This window comes from Vanellus vanellus (genome assembly GCF_965231255.1).
Source record: "Vanellus vanellus genome assembly, chromosome: 5".
NCBI lineage: Eukaryota > Metazoa > Chordata > Aves > Charadriiformes > Charadriidae > Vanellus > Vanellus vanellus.
In genome coordinates this window covers 51859962-51862846 of record NC_138910.1, presented here as the reverse complement: position 1 = coordinate 51862846, position 2885 = coordinate 51859962, and the positions used below count along the sequence as shown (strand labels likewise).

Here is a 2885-nt window from a genome sequence, read left to right as displayed (position 1 = left end):
AGCAGCTGTCCCTAAGCACAGCCTACGTCCGGGAAGGGTCCACACACACGCCCCCAGCCCAGACCTTTGAGCAGGCGACGCCGGAGGCCACCCCTCCGCGCCACAGGGCCGGGGCTGCGCACAGCTGCTCTTCTGGGATTTAGCAACCGCGTTCCACCCACAGACAGAGTGACTCTGCACGTTAGGGACTTTCTGAGTAAGACCTCAAATGCCACAGCAGCTCCGGTCCCGGGAAGAGGCTGCAGCTGGAGGAGCGGCGGGAGCACCTGGAAGGTCCTGGGAGGAACTCCAGTCGCCCCAACAGAAGTTCCCTTTCTTCCCGGCTGCCAGAGGAGCTGGGCTCCAACCCACCCCAAGCCTCTGGCGAGGCAGGGTGGATCCAGCCACAGACATGCAGCAACCACACCCTGGCTGCTGCCTGCCCGGCTCCCCGCGGCCCTCCTCCTCCTCCCCCCCACCTCCCCGAGCCAAGCGGGGGCACAGACAGGGACTAGGCTTATACAGTTGAAAATATTTAATACGTGTTGTACACGTAGAATTACATTTTATACAAAACAAGATACATCACTGGAGAACACTGTACAAAAATCCCTACGGGAGCCCCAAGCCTTTATACAACAAAGACCGGGAGTTACCAAGCCTAACAAACAGGCTCAAGGACTTTCCGTCTGAGCATCTGTAAACTTCGTTTCTCTCAATAAACACTTTTTAAAAGCACCATGTAATAGTTCTGACCTAAACCTTTCCAAAATAGAGACTTTATTTAATAAACTTAATACTTTCCAAGCTTAAAATATTACCCGGTGGGGGCGCCCCCGGAGTCGGCGGCAGCCGGGGAGCCTTCACCACCACCACCCCCACCCCGCCCCGGGCGCCCGGGAGGGCGGCGGCCCGGCCGGGAAGGGGAATTCCGGGAGGGCAGGGCCGGGGGCGCTCCCAGGGCGGGTGCCGGCGGACGGGACCCGCGGTGCCGGCGGCGGGCGGGGAAGGAGGAAGTGCTGCTGGTGCCGCTGCCCCACGGTCCTTCCCGTGCGGCGAAGCAGGGCGCCGGGACTCGCCGGCGCCGGAGCCTCGCGGCGCTGCCCGCACAGTCCGCTGCGGTGGGCGCCCTCCGGGGGTTCGGAAGGAGCGGGAGAGGGGGGCGGTGGGTGTCACCTCCCTGTTCGGCTGCCCGTCTGTCCGCCGGGCCCCCCCTCGCCGCGGCGGCGGGCGAGTCTCTGCGGCCCGCGGCCGGCGCGTCAGAAGGCCACGATGGCCGTGCTCCAAGGGTTGAGGGTCCGCAGCACCGGCTCGTCGCAGCAGATCTGTCCCGGCTCGGCCGCCGCCTCGACGGGCGCCGTCGTCGCCGCCTCGCCGCCGTCAAGGGGCGCCCGCCGCCGGCCCTTGGGCTCCTTGCTGAGCAGTCCGGAGAAACTAGAGCCGAAGATACTGATGAGGCTGGCCACGTTGCCCGTCTCCATGTCCTCCTGCTCGCCCGGCGGCGGGGGCGGCGGTTCCTCCACCTCGCGGCGGGGCTTCTTCACCGGGGAGCCCGCCTGGCCCCGCTCGCCGGCGCTCCGCTTCCGGGGGCAGTGGGGCGGCGGAGGCGCCACGGCCCCAGCGGCGGCGGCGGTGGCGCAGTCCGCGCGGTTTGCCTCGCCGCCCGCCGCCGCGCAGTAGCAGCTACAGCCGCAGCAACAGCGCCGCGACCGGGGGCCCTCGCAGTCCGCACCGGGCAGCCGCGGGCCGCCCCTGTCCGCCTCGCCCTGCGGGGGCGGCGGCTCGCCGGCCGCCCAGGCGGGGGTGCAGGGTGGCGACTCCTCCTCGGGCGGCCCGCAGGCGGCGGGGGGCGGCTCGGGCGGGCAGCCCGGCTCGCTCAGGTAAACCTGCCGGGCGCTGCGCAGCACCAGCGACACCAGGAGGTTCTTGTGGAGCTTGAGGCCGCCGCGCTGGCCCCGCGCGCTGTAGATCTTGCCCAGCGAGATGCTGACGATGCGGTGCGCCTCCAGCTTGAACTCCATGGGGGACGGGGGTCGCCGGGCCGTGGGGAACGCTGCTGTGGGGAGTCGAGCCGAGCCGCGCCGCGCCTGCCGCCTCCGCCCTCACTACAGCTCCGCACGCCGCTCCTTCGCGCCGCCGACTGAGGGGAGTCCACGCGCCCGGCCGCATTTTATACCGCCCCCGCCCTGGCCAATCAGGGCGCCCCGCCGGCCGCTCCAACCGCCGGCTGGCCCCCGCGCGCCCGCGCCGGCCAATGGCGAGGCAGGGGAGCGGGTTCGAAAGCTCGCCCCGCGGAGAGGGCCCTTAAAGCGGCAACGCCAGCCGCCGGCTGCTGATGGGGCCCACCTGCCGGGGGATAGAAGCCGGGGAGCCTGCAGCACCCCAGGTTTTGCAGCACCCCAGCTTCACGTTGGCTTGACCAGGCCGAGAGGCAGCAGTGGAAATTTGGCCAAAACGATTGAATCGTCTGGGGGGGGAGGGGGGAGAAAGAAAACAAAAAAAAATCAAGCCAAAACAAGAGCAACCCCTGTTTCGTGGAGGTTTTTCCCCAATTTCAGCCCCAATCTCTGACATCTTGTCGTGTTAGGGAAGGAACTGGTGTTGGCTGGTGGCTGGGGGCGGGGGGAAGTACACCTTGGAGTACTTCAAGGAAAATCTGGCCCCATGTTGCACAGAAAGCCGTCCCTGCCCAGCTGCCGGGTGGGAATCGGTCCCCAGGGGTGGGAAAGCTCGCGGGAATCCCAGGATAAATAGGGAAGATCCACCACGGGGTTGGGAAGGGGCTACAAGGGAGGATGGGGGAGGACAACAGGCCACCAGCATGGCCAGCGGCGACGGGGACCGCGACAGCCTGGAGCACTTGGTTTGGGAACTGAAACCTTGCTCTGCTGTAGCTGTGAAACCCG

General features: G+C 67.5%; 1 protein-coding gene across 1 annotated transcript; it reads right to left on the bottom strand.

Moving 5' to 3' along the window:
* Positions 1-502: 502 nt before the first annotated feature.
* On the bottom strand, positions 503-2105 carry IER5 (immediate early response 5). Its single transcript, XM_082484473.1, has one exon. The coding sequence runs from the start codon at positions 1998-2000 to the stop codon at positions 1239-1241; it is 762 nt and encodes a 253-aa protein (XP_082340599.1). The 5' UTR covers positions 2001-2105; the 3' UTR covers positions 503-1238.
* Between the last annotated feature and the right edge of the window lie 780 nt (positions 2106-2885).